This window comes from Elaeis guineensis, chromosome 10 (genome assembly GCF_000442705.2).
Source record: "Elaeis guineensis isolate ETL-2024a chromosome 10, EG11, whole genome shotgun sequence".
Classification (NCBI taxonomy): domain Eukaryota; kingdom Viridiplantae; phylum Streptophyta; class Magnoliopsida; order Arecales; family Arecaceae; genus Elaeis; species Elaeis guineensis.
In genome coordinates this window covers 2,030,562-2,053,413 of record NC_026002.2, presented here as the reverse complement: position 1 = coordinate 2,053,413, position 22,852 = coordinate 2,030,562, and the positions used below count along the sequence as shown (strand labels likewise).

Genomic DNA, 22,852 nt, shown 5'->3' with positions numbered 1-22,852 from the left:
GCAGCCAAAAAACAAGAACAAGAGGAGAAAAAAAGGAAGGAAGAGAAACGAAGAAGAAGAGAAGAGAAGCTTGCTCCATCTTGTATATCGGAAACATCTTGTTTAGTTAAGGTAAGTTCTTCTATTATTAATTTAGCCAAAATAAAGTAAAAAAAATAATTATGATCATGTTTCTATATAAAATTATGATATATTATAAGATTAGGGTGTAAATTTAATTTTAAATTTTCTTTGAAGATTATCAACTTTTTAGACGTCTAATATATGAACCTAGGGTTGATCAAGCATAAAGTAGATGAATTTTAATAATTGGATAAGGTTTATTGCTTGATGTATTATATACTTGATAATTTAAAATAATTTTTCTCAAAAAAAATTAACAAATAACTAATTCTTTTTTAATTTCTCTAATAAATATGCCCTCTTTGAAAGCATGTGCCAAATTAAATATCTCTACTTAAATTTAAGATTCTCTATTTGAGTATTATCACTTATCTCGTCATTACTATGACTAATTGGATAAAGTTGGCATGTGGTTCAATTCATACCTGAAATGTGTACCATAACTTAGAACTAATAGATTCCAATCTATAATTTCAAAAATACAACCTAGTCACATGTGGCTCAAATTCATGCCCAAAATGTGAACCGTAATTAGAATTATTAATATATTAACCTTATTGTTGACATGTGGCTCTATTTCAACCTCCAATCTCAAAAATATCTTCTAGCTTATAGTTTATGATAGACAAGATATGCAACACAATTCACCACATATTACAAATTGGATGACTTACTATTAGATGAGCATTATTCAAAGAAAAATATAGAAAATAATGGATATAGCATAAGCAACTTAAATCTAATTTCTAGTTATTTATTATAAATTTTAATAATTACATGAAATAATAAAAATTTATTAACTATAAAAATATTTAAAAAATATAAAAAATATTTTAAAGACTATAAAAGATGTAATAAATATAGAGAGGGCGGATATAGCATATACAACAATAGCTTCAGAAATAGATTATTATGTTTAGTTAGAGATAATTTTATATAAAAATATTGATAAATTTCAAAATAATACTCTTGAATAAATAATTTGAGTAATAACATTTTTTTCTTCATTCATTTGTTGGCTATTTATGGCCCATTTATATAAACATTGTCAATATTGGCTATTTAAATATTGAAATATCTTATATAAGTTAATAAATATGTTTAAATTAATTATATATATTAAAATTATATTTCTTATTATAAATAAATTTTAGTATATTTTGTTACATAAATACATTAATTAGATATTAACAAATCGTATGTTAGATTTATTGATAATTAATCAATATTTTGTTAATTATTTATTAATAATTAATATATTGATTAATAAATATTACTATATTAAATATATTATTACTTATAAATATGATTAACGAATATATTAATATATCTACAATACAGCAATATAATATATATTAATATAACATATTTAATTATATAATATAATTACTATAATATTAATATAATATATATGAGTGCATTTTCATCAAGAAATGATATTTTTAAATTACCTCTGCTCAATAATTCTGCATGAAAAAATAAATACCATCTTCTACTAATATTTATTTTATCCTCCCATGAAAATAGATATGGGAGCTATTATTTATTTTGCCATCTCTCTCATCCATTTTTTATACTATTATTGTCGATCTTTGAGTTAGCATTGAGGTCGGCATGATGGTTGGGAGCTGAAGTGGATAATTCCTCATACGAATGAAGTTAGCCCTGAAACAAAAGTCCCTAGCCAAAGATGTTTTTAATGAGGATCTTCCAATTCTCAAGTGAGTTGGTGATCAGATTATAGAAGAAAAGAGAAAGAGAATGAGAGGGGTTTTTGGTATGGACTCAAGACTTATTTGGGATCTCTCGCTCTCTCTTACTTATAGAGGGGGAGAAGCGGCCTTTCTCGCAAGGGGCGATAGTCGTTACTGAAAATGGAGATCATACCTTGCATTTTGGATGTGAGATGGATAAGCTGTTGTCTGTTACATCGATTTTTTTCCATATGATTATGGATGCTTTATCAAGCTCACCACGATCAAGAGGATACAATTACCTTTTAGAATTAGTGGCTAATCATTTTGGACTAGACTCCTCATCTTTGGCCAAGGAGATCAAGTTGGCCGAATTGGTTAGATCAATCAAGGCTGAGGAGATCGGATCAATAGAGGCCAAGGAGGTCAGATCGATCGACCACTAAAATATAACTAGTTTATAGCCTCCTAATAAGGTGGATAATAATTGATCCAATAGTCTAGATAAGCATTGGAGGTGCCACATACTTGGTATTTATCTGGATATTGGAATTGTCATCCATGATATGTCACCCTTATTGTCTTTCAGATAAATGACAGGTTAGCCGAGCCACATTTAAGTCTGATTATTCATTCGTTAGATGCACTTGGTGTGGTCATGTTAATGGTTGGACCTAACTAAGCCTTTTAATGGAGGTGCCACATGCCTGCTAAAGAGGAATATGGGGCAAAACTTATTGCTAGAAATTATTTAGAGAAATAATTGGTTAAGATCTACCCATAGATGCACATAGGTTAGTCAAGCCACACTCGAGCCCATATACAGTTTGTGTAGATTCTAGTACCTACTAGGGAATCAAAAAATTTTTGAATTAAAGATAGGGGCTACTAATTCGAATAAAATAGTAGAAAAAATCTTTAGACTAAAGTTCATATCTTTAAGATTGTATAATTCATGTATTTATTTGGATAAGTGTTTTCTTATATACAGTCACTTTATCATTCCGCTCGCTGTTGGATAGTGACAAACTTACTGGACCTAACTTCGATAGATAGTATCGAAAGTTAAAAATAGTTCTTGAGTATGAGAGAATTCTGTGCATCCTTACGGATCTCGCATCTGAAAAATCTGCTCCCAATGCACGTGGGACGGTTAGAGACACTTATTAGAAGTGGCTCAATGATCATGCAATGATGCATTGCATTATGAGGGATGATATGAATGATGAATTCAGTTGTAAGTTTAAGGACGCACAGCCAGAGGAGATGCTTCAAAAATTGAATTAGTCCTTCGGCACCCCTGAGGATACTAAAGGACACAAAACCTCCTGTACAATTTTCAATGCCCATATGCGAGAGGGAGCTTCGATTACGGATCATGTACCATACATGATCGAGCAAATCGAATGCCTAAGTAGACTTAGTTTTATCTTGCATGAACAATTAGGCAAGGATGTTATCCTAAACTCGCTCTCCAAGTCCTACCTCCCCTTCTTGAGTCATTATAGAATGATCAGCCTACTGTGAACTACCATAATTTGCTTGGTTTACTATAGACTTTTGAGAAGGACAATCAGCTCCATAAGGAGCTGATCCATGTAGTAAATGTTAAAAAATCGGATAAGCAATATGTGTAGATTTCAAAACTTTGAAAATAGATAGTGAAAAATAAAACGGGTCAAACTCTTTAACCTCACATGCTAGATACCAGATCTAAACCTATCTAAGCCCAGGAGAAAGCACATATCATCAATCTGAAATTTAAAAAAATTTTATGAGATCAGATCTCATTATCTTTGCATGGTTAGAAATTTACCGCTATTGATGATCTTGGATTCGTAGAAGGTTGAGCCGTACACGTGTCCGACCTCTACGGATATCCATCAGGATCGATCTCGAATTTTTTCTTCTCGTATAAGATTTTTTTTCTCAAGAAGAATTTGAGCCTTGAAGATTCTGATCAACTCCTTTGATCTTAACTGCGAGATCAACTTCTTGATCTGCAGCCTTCTTCTTCTTCTCCTCGATCCTTGATTTTTAAGTCACCAGAACTTCTTCTAGACGTGTGGAAGAGAGAGCACCCAACTTTTAGGCGTAGAAAGGAAGAAAATGATGAGAAGAGGTATGGAGATGGAGAGAGAGAGAGTTTTGTTGATCAAAAATTCATACTGTGAACCCTAGAAACCACCCTTTATATATAAACACTATCCTGACACATATTAGAAACCCAATCAACTTAAAATGGTAAATTCTTATCTCATAAAAATTCTCTATCTTTTAAATCTGATTTATGTCAAATAAAATCAGATATAAATGATAATTAATCAGTCCTTTTAAGTATGTACAACAAACATCCATGGAATACATGTCAAGTGGTTGGGGCGCCAACTCTTGGCGCCTCAAGAGTTGGCACCCCAAAAAAAGATCTCTAGCCAAAAGAGATGGGGCGTGGACCCCACTCTCTCTCCTCCACGTTATGACACATAAGAGGGGGTGGACCTCTCTAAGATATGGCACCCAATAATTTTTAAAAAGAAAAAGATGTGCCACATATTCTTCCATCTATTCCACATGCATACTTAGAGATAATTAGGAGATAAAAAAGAGATGATGTTAGGATAATTATGCCAACTAATTAACTTAATCAAATTCTCTTGAGCTCACAATTAAGAGTTCCATTGCACTAGTTATCCCTATAACTATTAAATATAATATCATATTAATATAAATATCAATATATTAATATAAATATTATATTAATTAATAAATATATTATATTAATATAAATATTAAAATATAATAAATAATATTATATTGATATTGATATTAATATTATATTTATATAAATATTAATATAATATTATATCACTATTCAATATTTCATCCTAACTGTCCAATGATATTTTAAAAATTTTGACAGTTGATCTAAAAAGAATATTTTAGAAAAAAAAATACCACCATTTTTCATCCCATTAGAAGTACCAAAACCCATCTTTTTTTATGGATTTTTACTTGTTATGAAATGTAAAAAGTGACTTTCTATCGAAAGAATTTTTTCATTCTCTCTCCTCTTAAAACTTCAACCAAACAAGAGATCTTCTCTATTTCTCAGGAACCGTCTCTTCCTCTCTCCACTTTCCATCAACCAAATGAGTCTTTTTTTTCTCCTAAAATTAGGTGGACAGACCATCATAGGCTTGGGCACCTTAGATCTACAGTGAACCTAATCCACCTAATAATTTCACAACAGCAGGATCCCACGTTATGACTATTTCCTTAAAAACTTCCATGTGTCCCCACGTATTATATTAAGAGAAATTCTTTGTGCATCATGGGCGGTGTAGAAATACATGCATCATCTATGGTGATTGATTCATGCACGGAACCGAAGTACGACATATGAAAAAAAAAATATTTTTTCATCAGTCCCATGCAGAAATCAATCACCATGGATAATGCATGCGGTTGTGCACCGTTCACAGTGCACAAAGAATTTCGCTTATATTAATCCACTCCAGTCGCCACCAACTGCCACAAGCCCATAATCCCCTCACAGGGTTAAGACGGTGAACCTGAAAACAATCACAGTCTTCCACCTTTTCAGCTGATTAATGTAACGCTGCTGGAGACCTTAAATTATGGAAATTATTGGTTAGCAGATGGGTTTTGGACCATCCAACAAAACATCATCATATTATTCAATAAAATTAAAAAATCAATAAAAATTAGATTGAAAATAGCTAAGCATAATTAATTATATATTTTATTTTTAATCATATTTTTTAATTAAATAAAAATTTTTAAAATTTTGAATCTAATGGTATAGTGATATTTTATTGAATAATTCAAAATCTATGTGGTAGAATGGTCCTAATCAATAAGTTCTTCTTAAAAACCATCCAACTATTTAATAAATAGAAATAAAATTAATGGACCCCATGCAGAGGTAAAACCATAGGCACAAAATGGAAGCAACATTTACCTTACAGAATATCAAATTTGTTGAAGCAATCCCTCAGAAGTTTTTTTTAGTTAAATTGGATGATTTAAATTAATCAAAAAATGATACATCCCTATAAATTAGCAAATAAAATATTAAAAAAATTAGATTGAAAGATATACAGAGGATATTCAAAAAATTAAACAAAAAAAAGATCCCACATGATTCACCAGCAGCATTGTTCATTTCTTTATAGATATATGAAATCTCAGAAAATAATATTGATTATAATAATCTCCCATCATCTTATAAAAGAGAATGAGACTTGGCTATCCGTAAAATAGAAAGCCATATAACAGAAGTACTTTATCATATTAATATTTTTTTTAAAATTTTTTTATTGGATTGATATAGGTTAGAACTTATTTATCAAAGTAATGCAAAAGCTAAAAATGCCATTAGGAATGACATTTTTTGTCGAGAAAATGATATTCCAAATGATATTTTTTTAGCCCAGTCAACCACAGCCTACGTGGAACCCAAGTCCAAAAATAAATAAATAAAAGCTTTTGAAAGTCACCATTCCAAATGATGCTTCTCAAAGTTGTATTGGATACCTAGGGTTCTATGGTATGTGTCGGATTGTTTACGATAGAGTGTTGGAGTTATGGATTATTTATGATACCTGGGGTCCTACAGAAAACATCTCAGTTAGAGTTATGAATTATTTACGATACCTAGGGTTTTATGGTACGTATCAGATTAGTCGAATATAATTGGATGTTGGTCTTATTACTATCTTACTTGAGAGGTGGCGCTCAAAGACACATACATTTGACCTTCCATTCGGTAAGACAAACATCACGTTACAGGATATTAGTGTCCTCACCCAACTACCAGTTGATAGTGATGCAGTTATAGGAGTTGATCCCATGCTTAGCATTCCAGAGTGGCAGCCTATGTACTTTTGATTACTGGGATTTGAGCCCGAGGCCTAGTTCTTTGATCATTCACGACTGAGGAAAGAGTGTTTGGATGATCACAATCAACATTTGCATATTGAGGATGATGCACTAGAAGAGATGGTGCAACAGTATGTTAGGGGTCAGGTACTGCGGTTGCTAAGGGGTGCCCTTTTGCCCGATACTTTATCTAACAAGATGAAGTTGATATTTTTACTATTGTTGGAGGATTTAGATTTTACTCGTAGGCTCAGTTGGAGTAATGCAGTACTAGCTTGTCTGTACAGAGCTATATACCGGAGTTTTTATCATGATCAGTTAGAGATTGGTGGTTATCTTGTATTACTACAGATATGTGATATACAAAATTTAAATTTCTATATTCTATTGTAGCTCTGATTAAGCATATTATGTATATTTTTTTAGAATTGATAAATTTGTGCATCGGAGAGGATGCCGACTATTAACCCATTGTGGAGACAATTGCTTGAGATACCATCAGAGCAGTAAGACCCCCAATATTCCATTCAGAGTAGACGCACCTTGGAGATATAGGTATAAAAATATTGGTTTCATTACTTGAAACTTAGTACTGCTTTTAATTCGATGAAGTTCTATTAATATGAACATACTGTCAAATAGATCGAATGCTATATTCAACGTTCACCACATGTCGATAACGATGGCACAGATTTATAGATGCCAGCTGGATACATTGGTTGATACATGAAGACGGATAATTTTAATTTATATATAACTATTATTTTATAATATTCATAATCTACTAAAAAATAAGCTTACTAATCCGACTTTATTTTTAACTCTATCAATTTTTATGAGAGCCATACACAAAGGAGATATTATCTATATTACCACAGATGTGCATGGATAGACATGATATATGGGCTGCTAGGGTGCCGCTTATTTATTTTGATGTGGTGGAGTGACACCTTCGAGATCGTTTATTACGGCAGTTTGACCAAATTCAGAGCATCCCAGAGTAGTTTGATATCAGCCAGCGACTTCATCAAATTTATCGACGAGGAAGAGCTCATTTTGACTGACATATCAAGCATGTAGAGTATATCACCATTTGGAATGTAGAAATTACATAGTTTATGGTGATCATATATTGGGAGGCCATCCATATACCGAGAACTATATGGCTTGATTTTTTTAGCATTACAATACGGATCATTGAGCAGCCTTGGTATGTAGTTTCAGGATATGAGGGTGAGAGTTCTACTATGCATATTTTGATAAGACAATAAAAATTATGCCTTATATCAATGTCATATTGAATTTCAATTCATTAAGTTTTTATTTTACTTCTAATTGTTAACTATATTGTATGATTTATACAGATGAAACGTTTGGATGAGATAACAATTTTCACATAACATGCCATCGCTGCTAATGATGAATTGGAGCGATTGGTCATATTGGGCCAATTAAATGACACTATTAGACATATATATTAGGATTTTGGGTAAGCTGACCATATCTCCATCTATCATACTAGGTCACCTATAGTATCACCATACGTTCTGGTGGCATCACCATATTTTTCAAAGATGTGGTAGTTGGGCTCCCTATATATCTTTGAGATGCAGTATGATATGCGCAGTAAAGATCATCCGTTATCATCGATGCCATCTTTCACTCAGATCGCAGATGCTCCGACAGCACCTGTTATTCCTCATATGCGTGACCACAAGACATCCACTGATATAGGAGAGGGACCATCACAGGTGACACAAAAGCAGGAGCGATCGTTGAGGATCTTCCTGAGAAGGTTCAAGCGACTGCAGGCACCAAAGCATCCTTGTGGGACTTAGTATTTTTTGAAGTTACAGTACTATGGGATTCATTTTGTAGACTTGACATTTTTACTCTATCTTATATTATTAATTATTATTTCTATCAGAGATTAATTTAGATATTTTGCTTGTTTAATTTCAAATGTTAGGATGCTATGGTTTGTGGACATAGATACAGATCTTCAGATGTATCTTAAAAGATTGGAGGAGAAAATGTCATGCTAAAAGAGTAATATAAATCAAAATATAAATAAAAATAATATATCGAATAATTCAATTATATTTTTTGAAATAGTAAGAAACAAGCTTAGACAAGTTAGCTCTACTTTTCTAATGTATAGGAGAAACATATTACGTTAAGTTGCTAGTTAAAGGGATATGCTCCAATAAAAAAAATACGTTGTCCAGCTAGACAACCCAAGAGGAGGGGAGTGAATTGGGTTTAAAAAATTTAAATAGATATATGCACTAGCCGTGAGTTAATTCAAGTATTGTGTTGTGAATTTAAGCTAAAACAGGCTGTCAGGACTTCAAAAGTCGATTCGAACTGACTTCGAGTCGACTCGACTGATCTTTCAAGACTATCATTCACTCTTTCAAAACTATCTACCCATAAAAATGATTCAAGTTCAAGTTCAGAGTCCTAGCCAACATTGCCACCGCAGCCATCCAAGGCGCCACCAACATCACCGCCATTATTACTATCATCGCCACCACCGAAGCAAGCCAATTGAGATAGTACTTATAATCTGGGTACTAGTCTCATAAGTAAAATCAAGTGCCAGTACTGCTCCAATAATTTCAGATGTAGTCCTAGCAAATAACAATCCAGTCGGTACTGTTCTGGCACAATTAAGCACAATCATCGTCTGAGCATCGAGAAGCAATTATGAATGTGCTAAGAAGTATCATTTGGAATGATGCTTTTAAAAAGCGCTATTAGCAAGCGCCATCCGGAATGTCGTTTTTGGAAGTATCATTCAGAATAACACTTTTAAATCTTTTTTTTAAGAGTATTCCACATAGGTCGTGGAGAATGACTATCTGAGTTAAGGAAACGTCATTTAAAATAATATTTTTTTTAAAAAAATATTATTTCAAATGATATTTTTAATTTTTATATTAATTTAATAAATAAATTTAAATTTGTATCAATCCGATAAAAAAAAATAAAAAAAAAAATATTAGCGTGGTAAAGTACTCCGTGTAACAGCAATCGCCCTAGTAAAATAATTCCAATATTTAAAAACAACGATGAGTCTTCCGCTTTTTTAAAAAAATCAAATTTAATGGTGTTGTGTGTACGTGCGGCAGAAAGAGGAGGACTTGATCCGGATGTTGGCCGGAAGCGGGCGGAGCTGCTGGACTGGAAGCGGCGGTACGAGGTGGTGCTGGGGGTTACGCAGGGGCTGCTGTACCTGCACGAGGACGCGCACACGCCCATCATCCACCGGGACATCAAGCCCGCCAACATTCTCCTCGACGAGCGCTGGGCTCCCAAGATCGCCGACTTCGGCTTATCCCGCCTCTTCCCGGAGGACCTCACCCACATCAACACCGATCTAGCCGGCACCATTGGCGATTTGGCCCCCGAGTACGTCATACATGGCTCCCTCTCCACCAAGTCCGACGTCTTCAGCTTCGGTGTTCTCGTCCTCGAGCTCATCTCCGGCCAGACGAGTATCTCTTTCATCCTTGAAGCGGAAGCTGCTCGGAGCCTCCCCGAATGGGTATGTGAAGCTCTCCCTTTTGTGTTTCTTTTCCCCCCTATTTAGCTCAAATTAGTTACCATGGAGATTTGGACTTGAAATATATTTATTTTGTCAAGTATTAAAATATTTCGGCTGCTTGAAACTTCCGAGGGTTAGAAGCTTGGAAATTTTTAAGCAAGTATAATGTCGGGCATTGGTTAGTTGAGGTCTTTAATGTTAATTATCTATGGAATAGGAAACGTTTGAAATGTCTATTGGTACTGATTAGGCTTGTTTATATATACGCCCTCGGAAACAGATCTCAGTATTCCTAACATTTTGAGATGCAACTTTAATTATGAATTTCTTTTTTTTAAACATTGAATGCTGAACCAACTTCGGACAGATTAAATTGAGAGAAGTATATGTGAAAAAGTTATTAAGTTAGGGTTTGTTCGATGTACTTGTTTTTGTATTTTTGTTTCAACATAGAGCTTGATGATAAACACAGAACTTGCACAAAATTTTGGTTGTTTACTGATTCTATTTTCATGCTCTTTTGAAAGTAATAAATCTATGACTGTTACCAAAGCTCTTTCAACCAAGATATGCCATACCATACCAAACTGGATAGTATAGAACGGACCATATTGTACTAGGACCGAAGCGGCATATGGTTCAAAGGGTGTACCTGCACTTGGTACATCGAACTGGTTTGTGCCGGATATATATAACCGTCACATTAACACGATGGCACCAGTACAGAACCCCATACCGGATGGTGTGTCTTACTTTCAACACCTACTCTTCATTTTTAATGTTTAATAACACCATAAAACACTAATGCAATATTCAAGCTTTCAAGAAGGTATACAATTTTTTGTGGGCTATGTACAAGGAAAATGGATTTTCAGAGGAATGCATATAGAAAAGGATTCTAAATTAGTAAATTTTGTTTCTTTTATAAATTTTGAAACTCTGTATCTACTCGTTGTTTTCTTGCTGAAAAAATGGAATGTTATTTAAATATAGAATCAGATAACTTATTCTTAAATTTATAATATATTAAATGCATCATTTTTATATTTTTCAAGTTGACAATGTTCCATGTTCTCTTTCTTCCTCCCCTTTAAGTAATGGATCTGATTAAATTTATTTTCTTTGAGATTGTTGGCTTTATTCACCTTTGTGATGACACCCATAGTCTGCAGTTACATATGCACCCTCATACTATGTATGTGTATACTCTTATAAATCATTTCTTTTGGATGCCTACCCTTACAAATATCTGAAATTGCATGCATACACTCACTAATTTAATATTTATGCATATTATAACTATTCAAATTATTTATCTTTGCACATCTACCCTTATCGAGTTAAGTACATAAATGCCAAAAGATAAAATTTATAAGGATCATACATGCAAATAGTAAATTTATAAGGATAAATATGTAATCTCAGATATTTATAAGGGTATACATGTAAAAAATTTATAAGGATGTACAAATAAATAGTAAATTTGCAAGGTTATACGCATAAGTTGAAATATTTATTAGTGTAAACGTGCAAAAATCTCCAAATTTATGTTAATCTCTTTGGAAGGCTTTGCGATAATCATGTTCTTGTCAGTAGGTTGTCATCTTATGAGATTACATGATTTCAAGATCCTTATGTAAACATGGCATGTTTAGAACTCTGTGCAATATTCAGTCTCTTGTTCATCATCAGATGTAGCATGAAAGCCCAAATAGTGATTTTGATTATATAAGATCGAGAGGATGAAAAAATGATTCTGATTTTTTTGTTATGCATGCAACGAACTTATCAATTAGATTATGTCAGGTTTCATTACCTCCTAAAAAAAAAAAAAGAAGGTTTCATTATCTATATTTAGATGAGGGAATGAAGAGGCAAAAGCTGAATAATGTAAGTGAGAGGTTCACATGATCATTATTTATAATAAGGGTCAGTAGCATGGGCTTCTTAAAATGATAGTATAACAAGATCCTAATTTTGCAATTAGAATCCCATAACCTATATGTGTCAAGCCATCCTTTTAAATCACACAATTAAACAATCAAGAGGAAACTCATACACTAAATCAGCTTGGGAAGAAGATTGTGATCTAATCTAGTAGATTTAAATTGCAGCTTCAAAAAGGCACATAGATCAGTTGTTCAAATGAATAAATCCTATCATGCAGATCTGAAAAGTTGAATAGAATGGCCTTCAGGTGTTAATTTCAAAGTAAAAGGAGAACTATGCAAACAACCTAAAACAAAATAATCTATCTCACAAGATGAGTGACAAAAAATCCTAACAGGAGTGCAACGAATAAATCACACAACTCGACTTTCAAGAGGTAAATCATACACCAAAATTGGCTTGAGATGAATATTCTCGTTTAGCTAGCCTTCTGTAGTGGAATTGCAACTTCCATGGGAACATGGATTAGTTATTCAAATGGATACATACCCTATCAAGCATATCTGACCAGCTTAACGGAATGGCTGTGGGACGTTTTATCACAGATTTAAATAAGAATATGCAAACAACTTTAAAGACAATAATTTGTATCACATACGAGTGTCAATCCATCCTCACAACTCAACCATCAGGAGGTGAATCATATTCCAAATCTAATAAAGATGAAGATTATCATCCAACAATTCTAAATTGAAATTGATGGAATGCAGATTAATTACGCATGACTTTCAAAGAGAAAAATAAGAACTACAAAAGCAACTTGAATAGAGTAATTTGATTTGCACATGACTGTCCAGCCATCCTTATAAGCAATTGGTGAATGAACGCACAAGTCAACCATTAGACAGTAAGATGAAGATTCTCATCCTATTTTTCTATATTGGAATTGCAACTTCTACAAGGGACATTGCTCCTTTTTTTTTAATATAGGAAAATGGAACATTGATTAGTCTTGATTAGTCATTCAAATGTGTATTTGTATCTATATATATACATATATATTAGAAATCATCATTTCACTTTCTCATATATCCTGACACATAATCTTTGTTAAACATTTGGTCTTAGCTAGTTTACCATTTCTTAATAAGTCATTGAAAACAATAAAGGGAAAAGAGGATCCCTCTTTCAAAGTCACTTGCCACTTATAAAAAATTTGTAGGTGAAGAGAAAATTGGTAGAAGTTATGCATGTTTTCATCCATTTGACCTTTATGCTGCTAAAATTTAGTGCCCTTTGACTTTTAAAAGGAAAATCCTCATCAATTTTGTCATAAGATTCTCCAAGTTTCTGATTTTCAGCCTTTTTTCCTTAGGGTGCATTTGGTTAGCCATTAAAAAAGTATTTTTTTTGCTTTTTGATTTTTAAAATGCAAAAATTAAAAAGCAATGTTTGGTAACATCATGAAAAGCAAAAAGCAAAAATCAAAATAATCAAAATAATTGCTTTATATGCAAAGCAAAAAATTTTTGCTTTCCAAAACTTGCTTTCCTATTTTTTTTGCTTCCACACATCTAAAATGTCACATCAAAAAGTAAAGAGTCCGAATCCTTCTCCCTCGTCGATCTCTTCACCTCTCCACCCCCTTCTCCCTCCCTTTCTGAACCATTCTTCCTCATCGAGCTCTTCACTTGCCGTCCCCAAATATTACTTTTTGCTTTATAGCAACGTAGTTATCGAACATACTTTTTATTTTTTTGCTTTTACTCAATAGCAAAAATTAAAAAAAATAAAAAATATTTTTTAAAAATCAAAAATCAAAAACTGTAACCAAACGCACCCTTAATTGTTTGTCACCAGAAAATAAAAGCATAATGGGCACCCCTTATCCTTCAAGAAATTTAAAGCATATTATACCAAAAAAACAAATTTAAAGCATGTTGATAACCATCATGGCTTAGAATTTACAGGAACTTTGACATGATGTTGTAAGAATAATCCTTAACTTTGTTTAAGTGTCAAATGTTATCAAAAATACTTTTTTGAATAAGCACCACTACCAAGTTTTTTAGTAGCAATTGAGAAGCCACGAAGGGAGATGTTCCATTGGCTTTTTTAAGCCAAATCTTTGCCCTCACTTATTGATTAGCCTATGATAGATAGCTCTTCAAACTAGGTGACAAAAATTTCAGTTTCAGTCAAGTATTCTATATGCTCCATCGTCGGTGTTTTTTCTTATTCTTGGGAATATAAAGATTTTGATCAATTTGTCCAAAAGAAATAGCAATGCATTTTTTTTTTGCTTTTTCAACATAGGTTAAGAAAACTATACAACAACATTAATGTCCCTCTTTCATTTGCCACTAGATTCTTTCGGCTATATCCTCATTTTCACCCTTTTTTTAAAAAAAATGTTCTCTTAAATGCTTCATCTTTATAGAGATATTTGCAATGATTTCTTTATCTCAAAAAAATTCCCTCTTCTTGTTATAGAATAGTTACATTGAATCACTTAGCAAATCTCTATGCTACTGAAGTAGGCTTAGATTGGAATTCCAATCCAAGAGCCATTAGATGCATGGTTAATGAAGACTTAATTAATCAAAGTAAGATTATCACACATGTCCCTTAAACATAAGTGATATTTGATAGGAAAATTGATACTACAAGTTTATAACAAACTCCTTAAATTTTGGCACAGTGCGAGATAAAACTATCTATGTAATGATAAAACTATTTGCATATATTCAATGCTACTATTACTACTATTACACTAACTTATGATTGCTCTTGGGACTAACCCCTAGTTGATAGATGTATTGTCCATAGATGATAAATCTAGAATTTGATCAATTATGATTGAAATTTTTTACTTCAAAATACTTTTCAAAACATTTGTTGTTTATTCAAAAATAAATTTAGCAAAAGTTTGAAAATTTGCCATTTCTTGTCTCAACTAAGGAATGCGGAACCATTCTAAACCACCCAGTTCAAGGCTTACTGAGCCATTTTGGTGGTGAACCAGGACAGTTTGGTATTCAAAACAAGAAACCGGCAAAAAAAAGGGAGAGGGAGAAGGAAAGAGAGGAAAATAGAGGGGAGGGGAGGAGGGTGGGGAGGGGCTCCACCCTTCGGACGATCGAAACAGGGGTTGTCTGCTCTATTTTTTATTTTGTAAACATTGAGTAAAGTTGGTAGCCCCATTGCTAATTTTACTTAAAGTTCGCAAAATAAAAAAAGAGCCTGATGGATCCTTCCTTATTCCGATTGTCCGAAGGGTGGAGTCCATCCTTTGGCCCTCTGTAGCCCTCGGCAACCTCCGATGACCCTCCACTTGCCCTCCCTCCCTCCCTCCTCCCCCTCTCTCCCTTTTCCTCTCATGTTCTTCCTCTCCCCCACTCTCTCTACTGTGTCGGACCGTGCTTCGCCAGCCTTCACCATCTCTTTCCCTCCCTTCTTCCCTCCCCCCCTCTCTTTTCCTCTTATTCTCCCTCTCCCCCACCCTCTCTACTTTGTCAATACGAGTCTAGTATGAAACAACATAGGAGCAGACCAAATCATGCCGCCGGCTGACCATCTGGGCCGCTATACCGGCACAACGAACCCAGATCTCAACCATCTGATCATATCCTATTTAACAATCCAATTATGGTCTAGTATCGAGTTTCCTACACCTACACTAGAACACTAAAGATAATCACACTATTTGATTAATCCAGCTTAATCATCAAATTGTCACTATTGATGGCAGAATCCCTCAAAGTGCGACATGCAAAGATTATTGAGCATATCGAAAATAAAACTCTTGACAGTTTGGTTTGAACCAGTTGAGCTCTTAGATTGACTAGGTAACATGTGATAACAAGCCAAGTATTGATGCAGAGTCATTACTCCAGCAACTAAAAATGATAATTAGCATGCAGCAGTCGCCATACAAAGTTGGTAACCATATTTATGTGTCACTTAGATTTAATCTGGTGTATTGCTATTTAATGAGCAAAGCAGAAGATCATAGTTCTCTCTTGATTGCTAGAAGAAACTGACAAGGTATTGCACACTCTTATATGGATCATATGGATCTAGTACCTCAGACATTTTATAGTGACATAAATCACTTAACAGTCCTCATGGAGTTAGAAATTGTCATCTCGTTATTTGTTAGTGCACCACTCCCATCAAGTTGAATTGCTAGACTATTTGGTAAGGGCTGTCTTATTTTGATAATGTAAAGTCATGCATTATAATGAAGCTCTAAGCTATGATAACCCAAGGACAACTTTCGAAAAGAATGATCCAAATTTATGAATCTAATGATTGGAGATGAAAACAGATCAAATATTCTTGAATATTGGCAATATCAAATTCAAATTCAGTTGTACTCAACAAACAGATCGATGCATATGCATGTTTACTGGTACAAGAAACACAGAAACATGCACATGCAGATACACATGCGCACATTCACTCATGCAAGCATGGGACAGATATAAATAGGCACTTCAAAAACAAAGAAGGATAATGTATGAGTAGTATCCAAATTGTCTATACCATAAATCCATGCAAGAATTTATGAATTTATAGTGCTTAAAAGAAATGTACATACAAAGCCTATATGTTCATATCCATATGTTCTTATTTTAAGAAAATATGAACATAAATCAGATAATTATAATCAAGGTTCATGGACTTGGTACGAGAACCCGTGCCAGTTGGCTGACGGTATGGATCGGTACAGATGCGTATCGGATCGAACTGACGCGAACCAACATAGGCAAAGGAAGCAAACCAAGAGGAGGAAAAGAGAAAGAAATAGAGAGGGAGGAAGAAAGAGAAAGGAGGGGAAGCTATTGGAAAGGCCGTTGGACAGCCTCTGGCTAGCCGTCATGGCCGTCGGACGGCGCACTCCACACATGAGGCGCCGCGGGCATGAAACAGGGGCAATGTTTCACGGATATTTTTTAAAAAAATTTAGAAAAGCATAAGGTGGTAAATCTATTGCCAGCTTCACTATTCATTGTCGTTTTTAAAAAAAATACAATGAAGGAATTGGAGCTGTCGTCCTGTTCCACGGCCGTAACTCCGCCCTTATGGTTTTCACTGCTCGATGGCCATGGCGGCCATTCGCCAAACTCCGACGGCCCCTCCGCCGGCCGTGTCTCCCTCCGATACTCCACTTTTCTCTCTCTTTCTCTCTCATTTAAAAGCCCTATTGGGTGACAATCGAGCCGCGAAAGCTTCCGCGGCCCTCCAACGGCTACAGCAGGCCATCGTCGGCCTTCGACGGCGTCTGCTCTCTCTCTCCTCTCTCTCTCTTCCTCTCTTCCCCTCTCCCTCCTCTAGTATACCGCTTTTTCTGGCCGAGCCATCTCAGTTTCCCACCGGTCCAGCTCGGTAAGGGTGTACCGGCCAGCTTGGTATGGTATGGAATTCCATGCTTACAATGTCTATACATGTTTCAAACATACGCAGGAGTCATCTGCAACGAAAATGTACGGTGAAAGTGTATTAAAAAGAAGTATCTTTTACATGTTTCAAATTTATCATATAAATAGAATTAAAATCTTAAATATTACTAAGGTTAAAGGGATTTCTTTCATAACATGCTGCTGCTAATGTCCATATTCAAATGTCTATCTGGATCCAAATATCCACGTAGACATATCTATGTCCCAATAATATATAAGTGATCAACATACATATCCTTGATGTATATGGGCATATAGATAATCTATGCAGTTTGGGTCCTCTTAGATGACAAACATTACATCCTGGCCACTTTCATTCCCACAATTACAATACCAAGATTCCAGTGGATGGTCACATGATTAGAAAATAGGAGCCTCTTCCTGGGGCTAAAGAATGATAAATGGTTTGGCTTCTAGCATATTTTTTCCCCTTTACATATATGGTCGGGTTTAAATAATGCATATATTTTGTTCATCCTTTTCCTTTGAGTTCTGATGACACATTGTTCAAGCTTAATCACAAAATCCTCCATATTGAAAAACATCTGTACTTTGTGGTTAAGCCTGGAAATATAATCTCCATGCTAGTTTAATGGTACGCATCTTGACAGCAAAGTGCAAGTTCCTAATTCATCTACAGTTTGCCATTGAAACTTGTGACTTTGATCTTGACATTTGACATATTTCAGCCAATATATCATCTCCCCTTGGTTACCAAACATTCCTACTTATCTAATGTCCATATTCAAATGTCTCTATATCCAGATATCCACATAGACATATCTATGTCCAGATTAAATATCAATGATCAATATGCATATGCTTGATGTATATGGGTATATAGATAACTATGCAGTTTGGGTCCTCATAGATGACAAAAAAAATTACATCCTGGCCACTTTCATTTCCACAATTACTAAACCAAGATTCCAGTGGATGGTCACATAATTGGAAAATAGGAGCCTCTTCGCTGAAGAATGAGAATTGGTTTGGCATCTAGCATATTTTTCCTCCTTTTACATATATGGTGGGGTTTAAATAAAATATGCATATATTTGTTCATCCTTTTCCTTTGAGTTCTGATGACACATTATTCAAGCTTAATCACAAAATCCTCTGTTGTAGATGCCAAATAAAAAAGAAATCGAAGAAAACAAAGATCAATGCAAACTCAGGATTTACGTAGAAAACCCTTTGAATCAAAGGAAAAAACCACAGGCAGAGATAGTTTGAGATTTTTCACTTTCTTCAATATTGGAGATTACAAAGTACAAGGCGAAAAATCCTAGAAGAGCACTTGCATCTCAAAAAGCAACATATCTCACTAAAACAGGTATACAGAGATCTCCACCCAACAAGATAGAAAGGGCCTTATTAACTCTGTGGCCAATGCTAATCTAAATGCAGGACACCTCTACATCCTCCATATTGAAAAATCTCTGTACTTTGTGGTTAAACTTTGAAATATAATCTCTATGCTAGTTTAATAGGATGCATCTTGACAGCAATGTGCACTTTCCTAACTCATCTAAAATTTGCATTTGAAACATGTTACTTTTATCTGGACATTTGACATATTTCACTTCTTTTACCATCTCCCCTTGGTTACCAGACATTCCTACTTATTCATTTTGTAGTGTAGGATCTAGCATCTCTCTTGTTCTCTCAGGCAACTTCTTCTGTTTGCGATGCCATACTCTGCTTCCTTGCTAGAAAAATGCTCGTGTACTCATGCAAGCTACAGTTTTCTAAGAGTTCTTCATATATTCTGGAGTGTATAATACTTGAGGAAGATTCAATGATATGGAGTTATCGAGCCAACCTTTGCCAACCACAGTGCATATTGTGTAATGAATTCCTTAGTGGAAGAACCTACATATGCACTCCATTGTAGAGTGGAGATTTTGCATACCATTTTTTCCTTTCGAAGATCTGAATTTTTGCCAACATAAGTAGCCTCCAATTTTTTTTAAAAAAAAATCAGAAACATATTTATTTGACAATCAGTGACTCTACTTGATTTTTTATTGGAAAGGAAATTTCGAACTATTTTAGACATTTTAGAGTAGATAAAGTTCATGGGTTCATGGTGATGCCTGCATCAGCCTCAAAGGTGGACTTTTTTCTCCAAGCACATTTTCAGCTCTTTTAAATTAGTTTCGAGGCCCATGTCCACTCTTTTCAGTTTTGCTTAGCCATATTTCTTCCTATTCCAACGTGTGGTTCCTTAAGCCAATATTTTATGTACTCAAATTGAAAACCATTGTTGCCATTGATGCAGCCTATATAGAAACCAAGTTTTTGGATAATAGAACCCATTTTGTTTATTGCATGCTGATACGGGATTGACCTTGGATGATGGTGGAATCAGCTGTCCTAGGACTAAGGTGGCCTATGCGGTTAAGATGCCCTCAATCTAGTGTTGGGATCATACTAGCCTAAGATCACCAGTGAATGCCCCGCACAGAGAATCTCCAAAATCTCACAAAAAGGGTAGGAGATTATCAAGATCGCTATGCCATCGCTGAAATAATAAAATAAGCACTATGCGTTGACTCCGCATATACAGTTATGGAATGGCCAACTACCACTCCTCTCCATCTACAAAAGGGGGAAGAAGGGAAACCCCAGATAAGTCTCTCAAGCACCCTTGAGGATTAATCATCTTACTCCTCTGTCTTCCTTACTTTGTTCCTGGTTCTGGACTGACTTGACCATCAGAGAGTCTCTGCCAGACACACTCCGGCAAGTAGACTTGCTTGCAGGTGCTGGCTGGATTTCTCGCCCTATGGGCCTGTGCTATTCTCTGCTACCAAATCGAATTACAATCCAATCGTGAGCTTACAGCAATACATGCCATGTGTTCCAATTTATCAGATGAAGCTTTCAATTCTTGGGTATTTTCACCACACTGCTGGTCGTGAGCTTGGATGAGAGGTCCGGGGCTGACATTAGGTCAACAGCAGGTCGTAGAAAATGTCAAACTAGGGATTGGATACAAACTTAGTTGATGAATGAGGATCCATAAAGCAAACCGCAAATAGTTTAGATTAGGCTGAATGGTTATGATTATGTTTTGTATGTTGATAGATTGTCAACCAAATAACCAACATCCCTATGCTGCATGGTTTGAGCAGCCTCAATGATTTGGGTCCTTAATCTAGTTGCCTACCTTCGCTGGAATAGATTTTCATCTCTATAGATGTCTTCTTTCTTTATACTATGTTGCAACAAGTCCTTACCCCGCTATCTTGTTCTACCAATAGGTTGTGTATGGTACATCCATGTTCTTATAATGGAGACATGGAAGCTCTAATATTAAAATTTGGGAGGTAACGTCATTTTTGACTTAGACAAATATTTGCCACCATGAGTATTTTCCTCTAAAAAAAGTTATTAGGCCAAATGCATTATGGATTTATTTGCAATTTTGTGTTTGAAAGGGGGGAACACCCATTTACTCTGGATTTCCTCTATATCAGTGGATAGTAATATTGAAAGAAGGTTTTATATTTAAAAATGAAATCTAGTTGTTTCATATCCAAAAATTTCATTTTGCTCCTCTCTTGATTTTCCTCAAAATCAACAACTTCCTCCTGCAAAACCTAGAATCAAATAATCTGTTTGCAAAGACTATGTATTTTGACCACTGAATTCTCTGATGTATCCTTTTGTTCTCAGTCAACTCATTCTGAGGGAAATTGATCAATGACTAAAACCCACAAAAAAGGAGACATTTTTATTAGTAAGAGTGTACCTGCTTTGCACCTGAGTTGACAGGAAAAGTTTGATTGCAGCAACCAACTCAATTGTCATGAGGCTTTCCATCCAAACTCACTTCAACATTCACAGGAAGTGATCCAATAATCCAATGCATGCTTCAGTTGACATCAAACAACATGGATATATCCCAAATTCTTCCTTAAAAATGTAATTCTTGTGTATTTGTATCCAAATTTCTATCACCTTCTGTCTGTTGTGGCTTCCATTTATGTACCAATATTATAGCCTTTACTATATGTTTTATGTGGTGCATTGGAACTATCTCAGGCTTGGGAGCTCTACAAGAAGGATCAGTGTCTGGAGATGTTGGATCCTGCCCTGAGATCCTCAGCAGTTCCAGAACAAGTTGAAATGTGTGTGCAGATAGGACTCCTTTGCACTGAGTTGGACCCCAAGCTGAGGCCTGACATGAGGCGGGTGGTGAAGATTTTGTCCAAAAAGCCAAGCACACTAGAAAAGCCCATCAGGCCTGACATCCCTGGGTCCAGGTGCCGCAGAAGAGCTTATAGACCCCAAGGTTCCGACCATGCCTTGGGTGCGTCCTCATCAGGCACGATCAATGCCTCCAACTCTGCTTATAACCATGCCTCCACTTCCAAAGCAAAAGAGGCTACCACCTCGACCACCACCACCAATGCAAGCACCCAGACGCCACCTTTGTATCAAGAACAACATCATATCCAACACTACCAACACTTCCTCTCAGTATCTCAAGGTTTCTGAAGTCTAGCAAGTGGCAAAACCATAGCCAATGTACAGATAATGACTTTCATATGGATCAAAAGATTTCTTATTTTGGATATTTGTTTTCTGGTTATGTATATATAGATGATTGTTTAAATTTTTAAATTTAAAGCCATGTATCAGCCTTTAGACTGCAGGAAGGAAAAAACCCATGCAGATTGTTTCTTTCTTCTCACAGGGTTTGAGTTGGGAGGCGTGGTTGATAAAGCCATGCATAAATGGACAGCCCAATTCATGGAACGGGTAGAATTTTCAGCCTAATCTTATAAAAATATGGAAGCATGCTCTTATCGGAATGAGCTATTACTGGAAACTGTTAAAATAAGCTGTCGGATTTTGGCAGAGACTGCAAGAAAGAATACTACCATCCTCCAAAATTTTGTGATAAAAGCCCTCTTCAAGCTCTCTTCTAACTCTGTTTCAATCATTGTCTATTCTTTATCTTGGTGTGCCTTCTCCTAAAAGTATGGTCAGGTTCTGGAGCGATGGTAGGATTTAATTCTAGGGGTGATGCAAGCTAATGCTACAATAAATCAGTAATATCCTTGGAAGAGAAAAGAGGCTGCCAACAGATCAGCTGGATTAGTCTGGCTTCTAAATGTAGACTTGTTATTGGGGCAAAAGATGCGTTTGTTGTGTTGGAAGCATTAAGAAAGAAAGATGTTGAACGTGTAATGGAGTTGTTGGAAGCTGTCATGTAA

The 22,852-nt window shown here is 35.1% G+C and overlaps 1 protein-coding gene across 1 annotated transcript; it reads left to right on the top strand.

The window, feature by feature from the left end:
• Positions 1-9,828: 9,828 nt before the first annotated feature.
• Positions 9,829-22,456, top strand: LOC105053341 (cysteine-rich receptor-like protein kinase 43). Its single transcript, XM_010934438.3, has 2 exons — positions 9,829-10,269; positions 21,675-22,456. Exons 1-2 carry the CDS (start codon positions 9,829-9,831, stop codon positions 22,128-22,130), a joined length of 897 nt encoding a protein of 298 aa, XP_010932740.1. The 3' UTR covers positions 22,131-22,456.
• Positions 22,457-22,852: the final 396 nt, after the last annotated feature.

Bases quoted from the DNA above. Each gene is read 5' to 3' on its own strand.
- LOC105053341 (XM_010934438.3), top strand. From the start codon at position 9,829: ATGGTGTTGTGTGTACGTGCGGCAGAAAGAGGAGGACTTGATCCGGAT. The intron at 10,270-21,674 runs GTATGTGAAGCT...GAACTATCTCAG, and splicing joins CTCGGAGCCTCCCCGAATGG to GCTTGGGAGCTCTACAAGAA.